The sequence below is a fragment of the Ipomoea triloba genome, chromosome 3 (genome assembly GCF_003576645.1).
Source record: "Ipomoea triloba cultivar NCNSP0323 chromosome 3, ASM357664v1".
In the NCBI taxonomy this organism is placed as follows: Eukaryota; Viridiplantae; Streptophyta; class Magnoliopsida; order Solanales; family Convolvulaceae; genus Ipomoea; species Ipomoea triloba.
Window position 1 is genome coordinate 19,643,602 of NC_044918.1, and position 16,698 is coordinate 19,660,299.

Below are 16,698 nucleotides of genomic sequence, written 5' to 3' on the forward strand. Positions count from 1 at the left end.
TATAAGTAAAAAACATTAGAAAAACAAATTTGTCTATCATCCAATAACAAAATTATTGTAAATAAATAGATGTGTATATGCCAATGACGGGAGTGGGTTCGAGTAGTTATGAACAGATATTACATTGTAACAGATTTGTATCTCTGATATATATTGGGTTAAGCAATGAATAATAATAAACATTTATGATTTTCTCTCTTACTATGTTATAAGTTGTTATATCTAATTAATAATTATCTATTGCACACTATTTATGTGAGGAAACATCTCAATTTACAATTAAAAAAATCATTTTAAACCAAAACTAATTATTGTTTCAATTTGATAAGAATTTTTACATTGAGCATTAATTTTGAGAACATATTATTTTCACTACGTGACGAAACATATGTAAATATGTGTGTGTGTTTTTTTTTAAAAAGATCAAGTAAAGAAGAAAAACAATACCTCATAATTATAATGTAAAAATGTAATTTAACAAAATAATTTGAACCAAATACGATTATATAAATATGTTAATTGTATTATAGATAACTTGAATTGGACGCTCTGTAAAGTAAAGAAAGTTGGTAGGAATAATTTTGAGTTAATTCCAGTAATGGTCCTCCGACTATGTTAATTTTTTAAAATTAGTCCCCGACTTTTAATTTGGACAATTTAGGTCCCTTGACTTTCAAATTCTTTCCAATGTTGGTCCTTTCGTCAAATTTTGGTTAAATTGAGGTCAAATGAAGAGGTAAAATTGTCCGTTCACATGCTTAGTGTATTATTACTCGTATTTCTCCTATCCTATACGCTGTATATATGAATATAATCTCAGTCGAAGTCTCAACCGAAGTCATATAATCTCATTTGATGTCTCTTCAACTGATATTATATTCATATATATAGCGTATAGGACAGAAGAAATACGAGTATATAAGTGAACGGACAATTTTACCCCTTTATTTGACCTCAATTTAACCAAAATTTGACGAAATGACCAACATTGAAAAGAATTTGAAAGTCAATGGATCTAAATTGTCCAAATTAACTAATTTTGGAAAATCAACATAGTCGGAGGACTATTGCTGGAATTAACTCGAATAATTTTGGTTTGGGTTTCATCATAACAATAAATTAACTTAAAATTGTTCCTCATATAGGTCGAACCTCAATACCCCTAACAATAAGGCCAGACTTCCAATCTGGTTCAGTGTTCCAGAGCCTCATTTGGACCTCACCTTCATTTCCGGAACTAACATAAAAATCTCCCAGCTTAATCTCCATCCAACCATCCGGGCGACAATCTGGGAACTGGCCAGGGTCTCCAGAATACTTAGATTTTTCTAAAAACACCTGACAACGTCGATTCTCACCGTAATTTCCCTTGTCATTGAGATACTTTACACAAGCGACTGCCGTCTCGAGGCGTTCTGACAGCGGGTCAAGCTTGAAAACTAAGTATGCAGAGTAACAAGTGATTTTGCTTAGGCAGCCGGTGTCCACCGTTCCTGTGATCTCAAGCCAGCATACGTTCACAAGTTCTGCAACCTCATGTCTGCATATGTAGAATTATATTATTGTAAACCGGTCCAATCAAAACTCAAATTAGAGGGTCAAGTGGAAAGATTACTTACCCGGAGTCCCTAGTCCACATCCAATACCGACGACTGTTCACGTGTGGGATGTATAGACTTCTTGCATCAAGGAATACACTCTGCACAACAAAACATTTCCAAAATTGCTTTTGCTTTTGGTCAAAACTCAAAATCACGCCACAATATATATATATATAATGAGTGACTGGGTGAGTCTCCCTTGGAGACTGTCTTACTGGACTGACTCATAAGACACATCTGATCAAATTCAGATGAAAAATGTAATACTAATGAAGAAAAAAATTATCCTTTTTATAAAAAAAAAATTGAGAAAATAAAAAGTTCAAGGTGGAATCACCATTTTTATATCTTTCTCGTTCTTTTGCTCATCGAAGATTTCATCAATCTGTTCCGCATCATTACTCTTCTGATCCTCTTTGATCTCCTCTCCCTGGCTATTGTTTTGATCTTCATCTTGGAATAAAGAATATATACAGTATATTTTTATAAGGGAATGTAGGATACAACTTAGAGTACTCAGATCATTTTGGAAAACTCGGCCCACCAATTAAACTGTGTGGACCATATTATATTCAGAGAAAGTATAGCATTCAGTATAAGAAATTATAATCTAAACAGCACTACGTGTACAATGCCTTACTGCAACTAAGGTAGATAGTAGATTAAATGAGTGAGAGGGATTGAGAGATGAGACCTGATTGAGTGTAGAATTCAAGAATATTAAATGCGCATTCTTCTCCGCAGCACTCACGTTGCTCTTTTTCAATCATCCTGGCAGAAGTCACAAGGGAAGCATGGCAATGCTCCAACTGAACTGACTTCAAATTACTAAGGTTTTCAATCCAACTTGGCATCTCTTTCAACTCAAAGCAATTTCTCAATACCAAGCGCTCAAGCTTTGGGAAAGGATGATCATCATCAACATCATCCGCCAGCTCCCAATGCTTCAAATCCATAACAGAAATGAGCAAAAGCTTCAATTCAGGGAAGCCCCTCTCCACAGTTAGTTTCCACTCTTGTCCCACACAGGCATGGTTCTTAAGTTTTAGCACCTCAAGCTTGGGCAGCATACTGATAATGTTCATAGCTTCCCAGGGCATTACAGTTTTTGCAAAAGTAATGTTCTTGAGGCTTTGTGGAAGAGTATAAGGCTGCAGTTTTACAGGACAATAGCTGCCCTGAACTTTTAGCTTCTCCAGCTTATTTAAGCAGCTAAGATTATCCAAGAAGCAATGATGGCATCTACATCCTTGGGCAAGTATTCCCAACTCTTTAACATTTGGAATCCTCAAAAGCACTTGCTCCTCTGTGCACTGTAAGCATTTCAACCAATACATTGTTTGCAGATTTAGTTGAGCCTCTTCTGGAGTATACATTGGAATTAGCTGGTGGTATAACTCAAGGTGCCTTAACTGTGGCAACTCCCATATTCCGCGAGGTAGCTTACGGACACCACTGATATCTTCACAAATAATAAGTGTTTGCAGATTCCAATTCCTCCACACCCGTATGGAGGTCAGCAGCCGGGTTGAGGCTAAAGCTAGGTATCTAAGAAGAACTATATCGGAAGGTATACTTCCAACATAGTCAAGTGCAGTTAAGTCCAACACTCTTACCATCTTAAAACACTCGGCTCTCATCTTAACATAGTTGACTCGCAAATACCGATCACGCCTATCAAAGCATAAAATGGAACGAGATTTCTTGGAAGTAATGCTCAAATGATGAAGTTGAGATACCAATGTCAGATTTAACCAACGATTTCCATCTGAACGAACGAGGTTGTTATACTTATCATCATGTCCACTGCTGTCTCTAGTACACAGAAGTTTCTCTGTTTTAGCCTTGCTTGCACACAGCTCATGTAATAGATCATGCATCTTACATGTTTTAACTTTGCCATTACTGCCTCGCCCACTTATCATAATCAGGCTTCTATTGATGAGATCCTTCAAATACTTTTTGCCTGTTCTTTCTAGCGTGGTCGTCTCTTCTTCTTCTATGAATCCCTCAGCAATCCATAACCTAATAACCCTTTTAATTTCAATCTCACTATCTTCAGGGAATACTCCTAAATACAAAAAACAACTCTTCAAATGGCAAGGCAAGTTGTTGTAACTCAAATTCAGTATTCTGGAAAAGTGTTGATACAGATCTAAATTCACCAATGAGTTTAAGGTTGATTCAACACTCTTCCACTCATCCACAGCCATCTTGGCAGATAGATGTCCTGCTAACACCACAATTGTGAGCGGTAATCCTCGACAATTCTCAACAATCTTCCTCCCTATCGTTTCAAAGTCTTTGTTCAAACACCATTGGATTTTCACACAAAATAAATTCCAACTTTCATCACAATCTAAAAAACGCATCTTATAACATAACTTACTGGAACAGGCATAGCTAGCTACCTCTTGGAGCCGAGCAGTCAATAGTATTCGACTGCTAGTCCCGTGCTCAGGAAAATATGTTTGGATATTATCCCATGCATCAGTGCTCCATATGTCATCCACAACAATGAGATATCTCCGTCCCTTTAAACTTTTTTGCAGTTGTTCCGCTAGCTGATCATCGGTCCGAGTTTTAAAGTCATCGCGCATTACTGGCATCACAGAACAACAAAGATCAAGGAGCACTTGCCTCTTATTGTGCTCTTCAGTTATGGTTACCCACCCGCAACAGTCGAAATAAGATCTCACTGCACAATCATGAAAAATTCTTCTAGCAAAAGTTGTTTTCCCAATACCTCCCATACCAACCACCGCCATAACTTTTCGCGGTTCATTATTCGACAATGGAAGGAGCAGATCTTTGAACTCCTCGAATTCTTTGTAGTGCCCTACCATTGTGTCCTCAAATTTTGAAGTGTAGTGTTGCGAGGACGATGATTGGCTGCCAGGTGATGATGATAGACTCCCCAAATGTTGAATTTTTTGGAAATCTTTAGCAAGGTCATGATTGTGGGCGTTCTTAGTCATCTCCATCAGTTGTTCAACGTCTTCAAGTACGCCACTTAAGGTTCGATCCATTGTCTGCAGACGACGAATCCCTGCTACCTCTGCTTCAATGTCATATTCTGCTTTCGAAACTACTCGTCTAATTTTTGCTATCAGATCCTCGCAATTGTCAGCTTTCTTCTCCGATTCCTCAAGAAACATCTGAAGAAAGCCAAGCTTTTCGTGGAGAGACTTGATATGTTCTCTATTTTTTAGAGCTAGACGTGGATTGGATTGCAGGAACTCAAGTTCTATCGTCCGCATCAATGAAGTTACAGCCACACAAGCCATCCCTCTTTTCCAAAATCAATTATGAAGAAGAAGATGGTGATGATTAGTTCATCTTTATTAGGCTACATAAAAAATAGAAGAATTAAATTATTTGCCAGTGGCCTACCACCATGGACCTTACTATCAAATCAAATAATGTGCATTTATTATATAAATAATGTATTTTTAATATATTAAAAAATATATTGTATTTAAAAAAATACATTATTTAAATATTAAAAGTACATTATTTTGTATAATATACATTCAGTAATGAATAATATATTTTTAATATATTAAAAATATATTTTTTATTATAATCCATATAATATTATGTGAATCATGATTCACACAATAATTTATTAGGCCCATGGGGCCTAGCCTAACTCAAAGGTTAAGCACCTCTGGCTTTTTGCACTAGGAAATGCACTACTCAGTACTCACTTACTCAAGTAGTAATAATTTTTGGGAAAATATTATATCTACTTTAATAGGGCGTTTGGTTGGAGGTAATTTGGATTTCATTTTCACCTAATTTCAAAGACAATTGAATTCTTTAGTTTGGTTGGAAGGTAATTGCAATTCCCTCATTTTCATGGAATTAGAATCTCATGGTTTTTTCTGAAATTTTAATTCCGTGGATTTTAGAAAGAAAAAAAAAATAGAAAGTCCTAAGACAAAATTACCCCTCCCTTTTTTTAACCTAAAACTAATGTCTCACCTTCACATATAGATGTAACGTGTATTATTCTTAGACTACTATCAACAAAGAACGCCGTTCCTAAACAATATAATCATTCTAGGCCAACTTTAATCAAGTATGTTTTCTAATACTCTCAAGTATTTAAATTTGATGTGTATATAGGCATATAGCATATTTGCCTAAATTTTGAAGAATAAAATTTTGAATTTCATATGTTATATTTTTTGGGTGTTTGAATATGCAAATGGGTCCAAGAGATACTTGTCATATAAGATGATTAATAATAATAATAATAATAATAATAATAATAATAATGGGCATTTTGGACTTTATACTACTTATTCCGTTTCAGTATACCAAACATTGAAATTGAAATTCCCAGTAATTTTATTCTTTCAAATCAAACACGGGAATTTAAATTCCACTTTATTCTCACGTTATTCTTTTCACATGGAATTACCATTCTTTTTTCACATAATTCCTCCCCTCCAACCAAACACCCCGTAATTTTCTACTCTCAATTTTTATTCTCATACACACAAAATCTTGATGTAGACACTTGTATTAGACCTAAATGAAAAAATAGCTTATCAGTATCCGCTGCATCGGAGAGTAAATTTAAGGAGTAAAATTTGAGAGTTTATGTAGTAGAACTCTAATTTTAAAAAAATTTGACTTTTTATCACATTTAATCATGGTGTACCGACTTGTTAGAATTTTACTTTTAATTTGTTACGTATTACTATTTAATATAAAATTTTGGTATGTTTTTTTAATAACAATAAAATCTATTTATTTTCGCAACACTGAGATGCTTGTACAAAAATATGTAAATTATTAAAAGAATTTAATTATGCAACTTTGACTTTGTTAGACGTACATTATCCGATGAGACATTTCTTTTTATTTATGTTGTAAATATTGTTGATAAACTTTATGAATTCCGTGATGATCTTGTATTATCTAGTGCTATTTTATGTATTAAATCAAAATTCTTAGAATATTATAGAAATATTCATTTAACTTATTTGAATGTTTAGAATTAGTTGTTCTTAAAAACTAAAATTATATTAAAAGTTAATTCCATTTTTTGTCTTGGTTCGGGGATAAGCAATCTACGAATATGGAAAAAGAAGATTTCATATTGTGCTACTAGGATTCGCTGCACAGGAAAGATTTTAATTTTTAACCACTACAAAATAATTGACACTAAAGTTGTAAGCATAAATAGTTTAACCAGTCAATTATCCAGCAAAAAATCTCGAATATCAAGCTTGAGCAGGAACAGAGCTATCTGCAACTTGGTCTAGGAAAGGATAATCAGTGTATCCCACAACGGGATCGGAGGTGTAGAACGTAGACCTATCGTACTTGTTGAGCGGCGCGTCCAGCTTGAAGCGCAACACCAAATCCGGATTTGCGATGAAAAGCCGCCCAAACGACACGAGATCGGCTTCATCTTTCTCAATAGCTTCAATCCCCAGCTGCCTTGTATACCCACCGCTGCTCATAAAACTCCCCTCATAGCCCTTCCTCAGGCTGTTCATCAGCAGCGCCTCCTTTTCCTCGCCGCCGAACTTGTTGGCGTCGCCGTCATCCCGGGCGGTGAAGCGCGGCTGCGTGACGTGGAGGTAGGCCAGCTTGGAGCCGAGGTCGGCCTGCAGCTTGTTGAGCCTCTCCACCACGGCTAGGCCGAGGGCGAGCGGGTCGGAGTCGGTGGCGTCCATGTGGTTAATGGCAGGGGAAATCCGCACGGCGACCCGGTCGGGTCCGATGGCCGTGGCCACCGCCTCAATTATCTGCAGTAAAAATCTGCAGCGGTTTTCCAGGGACCCGCCGTACTGGTCGGTCCGGTCATTTATTCCGTCTTTTAAGAATTGATCTATTAGGTAGCCGTGGGCTGAGTGGAGTTCGATGCCATCGAAGCCTGCTTCGATGGCATTAGTTGCGGCGATGCGATATAAATCTACGTATTTGGATATTTCGTTGGTTGATAAAGCTTTTGGTTTTGAGAAGTGGCCGTAGGAACCGTCTGGCATGATCAGAGGCCAATGCTCTGAAATCTGCTTCTCTGTGGATGAAATTGGTGGAGCCCCATCAGGCTGATACGCTGCCACCACAAAATGATGCAAAATCCCATCAATATATTACCCAGAAAATAAAGATTTATTAAGAAATTTATAAGAAATGGTTCAAGCAATGGATTATTCATCGTGCCACATATGAAACGTTGAGTAATACCTTGATGAGATGCACGACCCACGTGCCAAAGTTGGCAAAAGAAAACCGCACCCTTAGCATGGACAGCATCGACCACCTTCTTCCAGCCCTCCACTTGCTCCTGGGTAAAAATCCCAGGCACATTTGGAAACCTAAACCACACCCAGAGAACCTTAATTAGTTTATTGTTGTATTAAGCGCTTATTACTAGTAAAAAACTATAGCTAGTAGCAAAAGAGGTAATTTTATTTTTTTAATAATTAAGAAAGCATTTCAAAATGGAGAGGCTTCCCAACAATCCCCTAGCCACCTCGATTTGACTCTTTGGATCTTTCTCTAACAAAAACTAACCTATAAAAAAAATTGATATATAGGACTGGACAATTCCCCTCAGGGGGAGTTTTAATTGAACCATTTTTCAAATTCGTGGCTCTGATACCACTTGTCAATAAAGATTACGCCCGAAAATAGTAGCTGATAAGGAAGGAGCAATTTTATTTCCTTATAAAACACCATCACATTTTAGAGAATCAAGGTGTTGGACTTAGGCATTTACCGGCCTTTACTCAACAATTTTCTAGCTACCAATTGATGGACCCATTACGCAAAAACTATAATTAATAACAAATGCAAAACTTTATTTATTTACACTAACATAGTAGCTAGTAGCGCACATTTGAAAGGAAAAGTGTTGGATCCACCCAACAATTCTCAAGCCAAGACTTGACCTTTCAGGCCTTTGCCCAACAAAAACCGACAGATCAAACCAGTCCATGAAAATAAAAAACATACCCGGCTGAAGTAGGGTCGATCATAGTTCCCTCAGTGAGAAGAAATCCGCCTTGAGTGGCCCTTTGGGAATAGTACTCCACGTGTGCCTGTTGTGGGATACTGTCCAAAGCTCTACACCTTGTGCATGGTGCAAATACTACCCTGAAAAGAACAGATAGATGTCGAGTGTCAAACAGAAGAAGAAACAAATGACTAACATTACATTAAAAATAAAAAATGCAAGAAACGAATGCAAACCTGTGGGCGAGATTGAACCTTCCCAACTTGTAAGGTGAGAAGAGTTTGGGACCAGAACCTAGAACAATAGGCAACGCTTGAGTCATGGTACCGGTTGTTTCCGGCGATCGAATGTGAAGAGAATATTTAGCCGGTGGTTCGCGGCGGAGAGATTAAGGAAAGCGTGTTTGAGAATTGAGTCGATTGAGGAAACGCTGAATGTGTATTTATCGTTTTATAGAGGAGGAGAATATGGTCGGTAAGACGATATTGACACGACATTCTCATTTCACAACAAAAAGTAACGCTTTTATTATTGGCCTTTGATGATAAAAGGTCGGAATTGGGGTAATTCCTGCATGGTTGTCACATGTTATTTAATGCAGTACCGCTTTTGTGTTTGACTTTTCTTCGGAAAATTTGGGCGGAAAATGGAGAAAGGAAAGTTGAATATTGACTCGGACCGGTCACCAGGCTCACTTTATTTTATTTTTAGAGATAATGATCAATTAGCTCCCTCTATTACTCAAAAATATTCAATTAGCACCCTGAAATCAAAAAACATTCAAGTAACTACTTCAACCTTTTAAAAAATTTAATTTTTTATTTTTGGTAGGTGTATATGGGTAACAAACTAACAATTTTAAAATATTTTTAAAAAGTAAATTTTAAAAAATAATTATTTAAATTCAAATAATTGAAAAGGAATTTGTTAGGTTCGTAGCGGTTGTGAATGCGATTGTCACTGTGTATTCGTTGTTCGAAGTCTGGAGCTTCGGTTTGGGAGATTTCCAGAGGCGCAACCGTATTCCCTGAAGTCATCTAGCTAGGTCTGGTTCGATTTCGGCCACGATCAGGTCCTCCTTCTTTGACTCTATTTCACACGCTGTTTTTCGTTTCCAGTTTGAAGCAATGTGAACAAAGTGCGCCGTAGTCTTCTGCTTGCTGTAGGTGTTTGCGTACATGTCACTGTCGGCGGCAGCAGTCAGGACGGCGTTCGCCCGGACGCTGCAGGTTACGTGGTATATTTGTCTAAAATATTATTATAGCATAATGTACAAAAAAACTTAATGGAGAAAACATACATAAATGAGAGGTATAATCTTCATTCACATTTATTATGTTTTTAGATATGATGACCAACTTAAGTATAGAAATGCATCAATAATGAAACAATATGAGAAAGAAAAATAAGAAAGTTGATGATGCAAATTTAAGAGCCAAGGTGTATATTATTTTTATTTTTTATTTTTTGAAAACAGCCCAGGTGTATATTGGTGATAGAATTTATGTTGATGAGTTGCAAGACTCTCATATATTGGAGTAAATATAAATCACCAAACTCAAAACTAAAATCATCGTATATATATCATCATTGAGCTATTACACTATGTAGCATTAATTACAATTCAAATCACATAGCATCCATAACAAAAGAGTTTAAACCAAATCCCTAAAAATGAATCTAGCTACTCATGTTTGGAATTGAAATGAAAACATGCATTAATTGAAATGAAACACATTGCAAGAACAATTGAAATAAGAAAATGCAAAGAAAGTAAGAAAAACTTAACTTTGAGCAAGAACAATGAAAGATGAAATATGACAATTGTAATTGTATTAGTTACAAGCTGAAATGATCTTCAATTCTTCATCAAATGTGGATTGATTACAAAAGGAAATGTTTTGAGATGTTTTCTCAAAAAAAAAAAAACAAACTTATACTAGAGAGAGAATCTAAAAATGAAAAGTCGTCTAAAAATAATTGCAAACACACACACATATATAAAAGGATATATAAGGGTTGACTTTGGACCACGACGTACTGGGTAATGCGTGCCAAGCTCGGAACTAAACTGGCCTCGTTATTCTAGGGGGTTGCTTGGGGCTAAACAACCTAAACTAGCTTGGCGGCCATGGCTAATTCTTTTGGGAGTTATACTCCATAGGTTTTCAATTTATATTCCTTCATTTATTACTCCCTGATATGACAAGTAATAATAAATTATTTTCATCATGTAGATCTTGAAAAAAATATTTATATCAACATTTTGACTGAGAGAATAAATCGGATGTACAATTTGAGAGTGCAAGTAGTATTTTTCTTTTTTTATTCCGTATATCACTTGAGAATTTTAACCATAGAACCAATAGCCTTTTGATAAAAAAAATTTATTAATTTGATATAAAAATTACCCTTATAATCAAGTTATATATATATATATATATATATATATATATATATATAATTTATTACATATTAATCTACAGTTGGGGGCTTGTTATGCATCAATATCGAAACATTGGATAGCAATAGTTATTGTGTGGACCGTGGTCCACATAGCTGTGTGGAGCACGTTTTGAAAACGACGTCATTTTGCGTATTTTTTTCAAGTGACACACTGCAACATACATTTTTAGAACTCATAATGTATATTATTCTAAAGCATAATGAATATTATTCTAACTCATAAAGTATATTATTTTACCCCAGAAGTTTCATTATTCTAACACATATTATTCTAACACATAAAGTATATTATTCTAACACATAGAGTAGATTATTCTAACTCATAAAATTCAACTACTTCATTTTGGACCATGGTCTACACATATGCGTGGACCATAATTTGCCTTTGGATAGTAACTATTCAAAACAAACAGTGTCATATATCACTGCTAAAATCTAAAGTACAATAATTGGGAGAAAAGATGGAAGCTTTACAACAAATAAAAGCTATGGATGATTGAATTCCATTACCTTTGGTACCAAAATTAAAGTATAACTGGAAAGAGGAATGATCCCACATCACGAAACGTAGACCAGAAGTTTGGTCCCAATTAATGTGTAAAATTAGATTGTATTTACCACATCATATTGCAATGGCTATCAAAGTATACATGTACAGAATTACAGAAAATTAAAGATTTATTAGGTTTAGGAAGTGTTTGAATGAAAGATTTGGAACCGACTTTTAATAATTTGTTGGTTGTAAATTGGTTCTTTTGAATGCTACATTCTTGAGTTTGGTCATTCATATCGTTACTGATATGACCTCACATTAGTTTTGTAAAAAATTGTAGAATAGTACGTAGTAATTATTATTTATTAATTAAATGTAATTAATGGATTTTCCTACATATTACACTATTCATTTTAGATGGTCTCCCTTAAATTGGTGTACCTATATGTTAATAAAGAATGCATTGATTTCTAAAGAATATTTCTTTGATTTACGGTAAAGCTTGCAACCGTTATCTGATATGTTTTTTTACTGAAGCTCGTCTTGTGACAATAACAAATTTACACCAGGCAAGAAATAATTTGGAACCTTATAATTATTATACTGACTACGTACTCAACCAACCTAGCTCTGACCACCAAGGTAGTAAAAATATATACAAATTAAAATTTTGTACAAAAAAATTTACCACATTGGCCCAATTTTAAGGGTTTCAATCACTTTAAAGAAATTTTAAAAGTAATTCCTGAAGTGGTTGCAAAGCCAACCCCAATACATCAAGCTTTAATGCAAAATAAAGCCGAACCACGTACTCTTGAATTTGATGTGTGGTCTGAAGTCTCAAATGCATCAATGTTTCAGTTTTAACTTTGCATAAACCACGTTATTCTCCGTAGGTAGGTATTCAATTGTGCTAATTTATGACGCATATTTTAGTTAATTCTGACTATAAAATTGCTTTAACATTACTTAAATTGACTAATTATATGATTCTTTTGAAAGGTTTTGTCTAATAAGGAGATGAAAGGTTTTGTCCAATAAAAGTCCAAACCTGTCATTTTCATTTGGGAGACAAACCATTTGTGGTACAAACAACTGTAGGAAGACATTTGGGATTTCTGCTGCATTGATGGTCTGCAGCTATTTAAGGACCTCAACCTCTCACTGCTCAAACATTCAGTCTCATACACCATCCAGAGAGTATAGAGTAAAAGTGAGGGAAAAATACAGTTCACTCAAGCAAAGGCAGCACTCAACACAGTTCATTCAGGCAACAACAAACACCAACTATGGCTGGAGGTTAGATCCTATATTATTCAGTTTTAATTTACAGTTGGTATCAGAGCAAAATATAATCTCTGCCTAGTTGATTAGTTTGTTTATGTATGCATTGTTTTGAATATTATTATTCTGTTAAATGCATACATATATTTATGCCTTGCATTTTTTTCCGAATATGTACATATATATCTAGATTTCATATGTGTATATACCTACATAAAAATTTATCCAAATTTTTTTTTGGAAAATATTATTAGTGATTTTTCGAAATATAAAGGAAATATAATTTCAAAATAAATTTATAAAGAATAAACATACTGCCTTACTACTTGTTCGCTGGAGAATCAGTCTCCATTCGGTGGCGAAGTCAGAAATGCCAAAGCTGGGTTACCGGCGGTGGCGTTATCACTGCTTCTTTTTTTTAGGCGACGCCGGCGACAGAGCTTCGAGTTGCAGCGACCAAAAGCAGCGGACGGCGGGCGACGGTGAAGCTGGGTTCGGCGGATGGCGATGGCGAGGAATGGGCTCCGGCCAGTTTCTCTTCATCTCCATCCGGTTGCCGCTACCGTCTTCCTCTTTCCGATTGCTTCGGTCTCCATTCTTTTTTTCGACTCTTTGTTCGCTGGCTGCGCAAGGGAGCTAATTGATACAGAAGTTAAATACGCTAGGTTTGGCTTGGTTTGGCTGCTAAGTTTAAATAAGGATGATTATTATTTTTTTGGGCCTAATGGAATGGGATTAATAATATGGGCTTGGGCTAGCTTAAAATTATAATAGTCTATGGTTATGGGCTTGAGCCTATTTTGATGGATCAAAGAAAATTATTGAACTATTGAAGAAGAATGATAAAGGGAAATTGTATTAGTTTGGGTTTGGCCCAATTCGGCCAAGCCCATTATACTTAAAAAAAAAAATATATATATATAATTGGGCCCATTTAGATTGTTTAAGTCATTTGGACATGCTTTAACTTTTGGGCTCACTATAATTATATATGGGCCTATTTTATTCTTGGGCTTGTTTAAGTATTTTCCTACATCATATTTGGACTTCTTTTATCTTTAATTGTTCAATTTAATTCCTCATTAAATTATTATTCAATTTTGAGCAAATATTGAGTTCTACATTTGCTATATGAATTTTTAATTTTGAGGATTATATTAAATTGTTTAAGTATTGCAATTTAATTATAAAGTATGAGTTAATAATATGCATAATCTGAGCATGCTATTTGTATTTGTTGCAATAATTATTTGATTGTTATAATTATGCCTTTAGAAAAGCATGTTAATTAGGATGAATTTAGAGCCTTCTAGGTCTGAATTAAATGTTTATTATGCATGATATAGTGCTTTTTAGGTGAATTTAGAGCCTTTAAGGATATATTGAGCATATTATTACTCTTCGGTTGTGTCTATTTAAGGGCACATTAAAGAATCACAAAGATAGTTCACCCTATTAAAAGCCTTATCCATAGGTGAACCGACAATCTTATAGAACTCTCAAACGATTTTACTTCAAACATGAGAACACATGAATTAGGGAAGTTTCTTGGGGAGGAATACTAGTTCTATGGCCCTGGCTTAAAACGCCTTGCTGGCTGAAACTGTCATAGTGCCTTCAGCCATATTGCTACTAGTCCCCTTGCGACGCTACTCTGTCTAAGGAGTTGGTTTTTAAAGGAGCCTTAGCACCTACCAACTTTCCTGGGAGTATACCTAAGGATTGTCTATCATGATTTGGTTCAATTTGTTTGTTAGGATTTTCTTGCCAATGTGATAATATTTAATTTTGGTCGATTAAAGAGTAGCCACAGCATTTTCAATTTACCAAAATTACATCTTAAGTTTTACTCACATAAAGTTAAGGCAAGAATATTGTGGTTAACTCTGCGTAATATGATAAAATTTCGCCCACAGGCAATTTTGTTGTATTTGTAGTGTTAATTAGGATGAAATACGAAACTATGATCATAATTTACCCACAGGGATTATGTATCGGCATATAGTTTGGTAGTTTTGTCATTAAGGGTGGTAAATCAAATAAAAATCGTACTCATTCTATTTCCACCATTCAGTCTTGATAGATTCATTGTGCGTAAAAATTTAGCCCACAGGCAATTTTTATGGCATACGAGTCTATCTTTTGCATAATTTACATTGGTAACAATATGCACTTTATTCTCTCTCTCTATATATTTTTGCCTCGAAAAATTATAACCAAGCATTCATTGTTACTCTTTACAGCAACTCTACCCGTCACTCAAACCATAACTATTGATGTTCCTTTGCTTAACGACGATAATCACAAAGAGTGGAAAGATGCTATTCTCCTACATTTGGGATTATTAGAGTTAGATTACGCTGTTCTGAATGAGGAACCCTCCGAGGTTACTGCAGAAAGCACTGACGAAGCCAAGCAGCTTCGTGCACGATGGGAGAGATCCAATCGGTTATGTGTGCACCTCATTAAGTCAAAAATTTCGAGAGAAATTCGTGGTTCCATTGAGGAAATTCAGAAAACCAAGCCTCTGCTCAAGGCCATTGATGATCAATTTGTTGACTCAAAGAAATCATCGGCAAGTACTCTAATAATGCGATTTATCAACCTTCGTCTTACCACTGTTAAGGGCACGCGTAAACACATCATGCAAGTAAGGGATATTGCAGCTCAACTAAAGAAGCTGGAAATCATTTTACCAGATACCTTTGTGGTGCATTTTGCACTTAATACCCTTCCTCAAGAATATAGCCCCTTTAAGATTTCTTACAACACACATAAAGTAGATTGGTCTATCAATGAGTTGATAACCATGTGTGCGCAAGAAGAACAAAGGCTTATGACTGAGATTGGGGAAAACGCTCTAATGGCCACAACAAAGTATAAAAGAAAATCTGGAAAGTCCAAGGGATCCACCGTAGCAGCTAAGGGCAAACTGCCCCCAAAAGTTGACATTAAGAAGATACAGAAGTGTTTCTTTTGTAAAAAGAAGGGACACATGAAGAAGGACTGTATCAAATTCAAGAAGTGGATGTCCCAAAAAGGTAATGTTTCCTCTTCTTTTGTATGTTTTGAATCCAATATGTCAGAAGTTAATACTAATTCTTGGTGGATTGACTCTGGTTCAACAATCCACATTGCAAACTCCTTGCAGGCTATGACAAATCTGAGACAGCCAACGGGAACTGAGTGTAGCATCTTTTCTGGAAACAAGATTGCATCACCTGTAGAAGCTGTCGGAGTTTGTACTTTAGTTTTGAATAATGGTTTCGTTTTGACGCTAGATAAGACATTTTATGTTCCTAGTTTCTCTAGGAACTTAATTTCAGTTTCTAGACTTGTACCCTTTGGATTTAAATTTGAATTTAATGCCAAGTATTTCAAGTTATTTCAGAATTCTACTTGTATTGGCACTGGTACATTATCTGATGGTCTTTATCGTCTTAACTTAAAGAATGTTTCAATTTATAATTCTTTACATGTTCAAAACGGCACTAAACGATGCAGTATTAACGAAAATTCCTCAATATTATGGCATCGGAGATTAGGTCATATCTCCCTTGAGCGTATTAAAAGATTAGTAAAGGATGGAGTACTTTCTACTCTAGACTATACTGATTTTGAGACTTGCATTGACTGCATTAAGGGTAAGCAGACAAACAAGTCAAAGAAAGGTGCCAATAGAAGTTCAACATTGTTGGAAATTATTCATACTGACATATGTTGTCCTGATATGGACATGCATGGTCAGAAATATTTCATCACCTTCATTGATGACTTCTCAAGATTTACCTATGTGTATTTACTTCATAATAAGCATGAAGCATTGGATGCCTTTAAATTATTTAAAGCTGAAGTTGAAAACCAATGCAAGA

The 16,698-nt window shown here is 35.4% G+C and overlaps 2 protein-coding genes across 6 annotated transcripts; both read right to left on the reverse strand.

Moving 5' to 3' along the window:
• Positions 1-1,020: 1,020 nt before the first annotated feature.
• Positions 1,021-4,926, reverse strand: LOC116013322 (putative late blight resistance protein homolog R1B-17). Of its 5 annotated transcripts, XM_031253007.1 has the most exons (5): positions 3,991-4,923; positions 2,296-3,888; positions 1,939-2,054; positions 1,620-1,699; positions 1,021-1,540 (listed from the first exon to the last, which is right to left on the reverse strand). In XM_031253007.1, exons 1-5 carry the CDS (start codon positions 4,886-4,888, stop codon positions 1,138-1,140), a joined length of 3,090 nt encoding a protein of 1,029 aa, XP_031108867.1. In that variant the 5' UTR covers positions 4,889-4,923; the 3' UTR covers positions 1,021-1,137. The 5 variants fall into 5 exon arrangements, 3 of the variants coding, with proteins under 3 accessions (XP_031108867.1, XP_031108866.1, XP_031108865.1); XM_031253006.1 differs by having other exon boundaries at positions 1,939-2,048; positions 2,296-4,924; XM_031253005.1 differs by having other exon boundaries at positions 2,296-4,923.
• Positions 4,927-6,692: 1,766 nt separating this feature from the next.
• On the reverse strand, positions 6,693-9,013 carry LOC116011936 (12-oxophytodienoate reductase 3-like). The gene is made up of 4 exons (XM_031251371.1): positions 8,820-9,013; positions 8,583-8,723; positions 7,812-7,942; positions 6,693-7,680 (listed from the first exon to the last, which is right to left on the reverse strand). Exons 1-4 carry the CDS (start codon positions 8,903-8,905, stop codon positions 6,839-6,841), a joined length of 1,200 nt encoding a protein of 399 aa, XP_031107231.1. The 5' UTR covers positions 8,906-9,013; the 3' UTR covers positions 6,693-6,838.
• Between the last annotated feature and the right edge of the window lie 7,685 nt (positions 9,014-16,698).

Excerpts from the sequence above, each read along its gene's own strand:
- LOC116013322 (XM_031253005.1), bottom strand. The coding sequence starts at position 4,888 with ATGGCTTGTGTGGCTGTAACTTCATTGATGCGGACGATAGAACTTGAG. Across the intron at positions 1,700-1,938 it reads ACGAGAAAGATATAAAAATG|AGTGTATTCCTTGATGCAAG; the intron begins GTGATTCCACCT and ends TTTGTTGTGCAG. Across the intron at positions 1,541-1,619 it reads ATGTGGACTAGGGACTCCGG|ACATGAGGTTGCAGAACTTG; the intron begins GTAAGTAATCTT and ends CTACATATGCAG.
- LOC116011936 (XM_031251371.1), bottom strand. The coding sequence starts at position 8,905 with ATGACTCAAGCGTTGCCTATTGTTCTAGGTTCTGGTCCCAAACTCTTC. Across the intron at positions 7,943-8,582 it reads ATCGACCCTACTTCAGCCGG|GTTTCCAAATGTGCCTGGGA; the intron begins GTATGTTTTTTA and ends GGTGTGGTTTAG. Across the intron at positions 7,681-7,811 it reads GGGTCGTGCATCTCATCAAG|CGTATCAGCCTGATGGGGCT; the intron begins GTATTACTCAAC and ends TTGTGGTGGCAG.